The sequence below is a fragment of the Dermacentor albipictus genome, unplaced genomic scaffold, assembly GCF_038994185.2.
Source record: "Dermacentor albipictus isolate Rhodes 1998 colony unplaced genomic scaffold, USDA_Dalb.pri_finalv2 scaffold_34, whole genome shotgun sequence".
NCBI classification, from domain to species: Eukaryota; Metazoa; Arthropoda; class Arachnida; order Ixodida; family Ixodidae; genus Dermacentor; species Dermacentor albipictus.
Genome location: NW_027225588.1, coordinates 1,497,872 through 1,500,608, shown reverse-complemented (window position 1 = coordinate 1,500,608; position 2,737 = coordinate 1,497,872). Strand labels below are relative to the sequence as shown.

General features: G+C 51.8%; 1 protein-coding gene across 1 annotated transcript; it reads right to left on the bottom strand.

Moving 5' to 3' along the window:
- Positions 1 to 415: 415 nt before the first annotated feature.
- On the bottom strand, positions 416 to 2,160 carry LOC139052786 (uncharacterized). The gene has a single exon (XM_070529862.1). The coding sequence runs from the start codon at positions 1,939 to 1,941 to the stop codon at positions 559 to 561; it is 1,383 nt and encodes a 460-aa protein (XP_070385963.1). The 5' UTR covers positions 1,942 to 2,160; the 3' UTR covers positions 416 to 558.
- Positions 2,161 to 2,737: the final 577 nt, after the last annotated feature.

Below are 2,737 nucleotides of genomic sequence, written 5' to 3'. Positions count from 1 at the left end.
GATAAAGTGATTTGTAAGTGCTATTATGAAAAATGCTCGTGTAGGAGATGACTAAATTTTTCTTGATCTGACTCGGAAGCAATGTGATCAGGCAGATTGTTCCACAAGCGAATGGCCGTAGGGAGTGCGGAAAAGTTAAAAGCATTTGTCGTACCGTACCGTACATCTTTAAAGAAAGTTAGTTTAGCTATTTTAGGTCTGTTCTTTCCTTCTTGGTATTTCACAAGCCTATGTACGCGTTCCAATTGCGAACTGGTTGTTGCAGTTTGCAGTTTTTCAGAGCAGAATATTATTACTTCCTCTTCAGGGGTAGCCCTGTCCTCTTTAGGGTCATCTTCTATCCCGAAAAACAGCAAATTACTTCGTCTGAGCCTGTTTTCTGCGTCCTCACATCTTGAAGTTATTGTTTGCAGCTTATCTGAGACATCACGTAAAGTTCTGCTTCCTTTTTCCTTCACGCTCGAGTTTGCAGCGCTTTCTGAGGAAGTGGCCAACTCAAGCGCCGCAACCTCGGCTGTTAGAATGACGAGTTCATTATCAGTGGCAGCTTGTTTGTCCTTAGCGCTTTTTGCCGCAGAGGCTGAGGCGCTTCAACTGGCTGCGCTGTTGAAGCGCGGTCGTGCTGCGTTCACTCATGTGCAGAGGCAGCCCGCACGCTCTGCAGAAACCGCTGGCGCCATCTCGGGACACGCGCAGGTCGAGCTCTTCGAGGCGGCCGCAACCGGCGGCGAGCCGGTCCACGGAACCATCGTAGTTGATGCCGCACGGTGCGATGGCCAGGGCCTGGAGCATGGGCAGGTTGGTCGCCAAGATTTCGCAGCAGTTGACGTCGGTCGAAAAATGGAAGGTGGTCAGGTTAAGTTTGGTGACAGCACGACAGGAAGCGAGCAGGCTACGCAGTGGGTCGACGAAGTTGGCGCCCAGGATGGGCAGCCGGCAATGTCGGCCCCGCGGCACGAGGGTCAATGTCAGCGAGCGCAGCACCGACCAACAAGGCTGCCGCGACGCGATGACGAGCTGCTCTGCGCTGCTGTTGTTTGTGTCTTTGAGGACGAGAACAAGCTGTCCGAAAACCCAGATGGCCGCCGGCTCCTGCACAACTTCAGACAAGAACTTGCAGTTTATCACTCGGTTGGGCTGTGTGTAAAAGGCCGTGTTGCCGAGGAGAGACTGCGCCATCTTCAAATCAACGTAAGGTTCGTTCCTGCCGAAGTATCGCATGTACGGACAATTGATCAGGCGGCTCGTGGTTTCCTCCTGCGAGTAGGTGAACGTACGAAAGTATCCGGCAAGTTCTTGAACTAAGAAAGCACATAGGTCAATGGCCCCATATTGGTCACAGCTTGTGATGTGAATATGCACGTCTTGCAGTGCTGAGCTGCAGCGGTGCACTATATAATAGAGAATCTCTCCATCCGTGTCCACGTTCGAGACTTCCACGTACATGTAGCGCACGCTCTGGGCAAATACCTCGCTCCGGTGCACGATGATATCTCGAATGTTATGAAGTACGTCAGAGTACACGTTCGGTCCGCACAGCGACCATTTGATACGCCACAGTGAGCTCTGCGGTGTGGTAAGCAGCCTCAGTATGTCTACAGGGTTCACTCGGCAGCCGACGCAGGACAGGTAGGTCAAGTTAGTGCACATGAAGGTGCACTCCATTATGTAAGGAGGTTGAATCATGAAGCAATTGTCGAGTAGCAGCTGTTCGACGAATGGCGCTCGCGTGGGAGTGAAGAAGGCCCGCATGGTTTCGATTTCCACGTTAGTGCTACAGCGCACATTGCGGTAAACAACGCTGTCGTGCACGATGTGTTTGAACCACCGGCTGCTCACTGCCATCGCCAATAGGGATCGGGCATCGAGGTGGACGAGTATCTTGAGCCAGACTTCGTCTGGAAGTCTTGAGTAGTCATGCTTCACGTGATCCCACGCCATGGCGGCTACGAAAACGAAGAGGACCCAGCAGCGTCTGACAGCTCGAGTGGAATGACGCCACGCCGTTGGACGACGATTAAGGGGGCGATGTAATCACGCAGCTGGCAGGGGGCGTGCGAACGTCAGCGATAAATGCATGCAGATTAGACGGGAGTGAAAGTTTGTGTTCTACTTGCCCAGAAACTGGAAAGCGATACCATCTTCAAAAACAGGGCATTATTAAATTATGCCTTTGCGCGTCACTTGCGCACCATCTCGCTCGCAACGCACCCATGAAACAGCACCCTCCCGAAGCATGAGGGCCCATTCGCATACTGTCCAAGGTCGATCCAAATAGGTCGCGTAGGTTTAGGCGAAAAGCGGTTCAGAACAAAGTGTCACCGTCATCATGAAGGGTGGTTATGGGACATGGGGCTCTATTCTGGGGCTCTATTCTGGACACGCATGGCGGCTGCACGGCCGCCATTATCCGCCATGTTTACTCTCTGATTGGCTGTCGAGAGGTCACGTGTTTTGAAATTTGTGCCGGGAAGCGGAAGTATTGCAAAATGCAATTTTGCGTTTTCATCAAGATGACGAAACGTGACGTGGAGCTGCAAATATTATGGACTAATACATTTTTGTGGTCCTTGGCAGATATATTGTGATGGTAGCGCTTCAAAAAGAATGTGAGCGGTAGCGTGCAAAAGCCAGTGCAATGCATCTACAATTGCGCGAATATGTGGTGGCGATCCAAGATATGCGCCATGCCAGCTCGCTGATTGGCTGAAGGAATATCTCGTGGGGAGCGTCACAG

What these genes read in the sequence shown, in the direction of transcription:
- LOC139052786 (XM_070529862.1), bottom strand. Translation starts at nt 1,941, where the DNA reads ATGGCGTGGGATCACGTGAAGCATGACTACTCAAGACTTCCAGACGAA.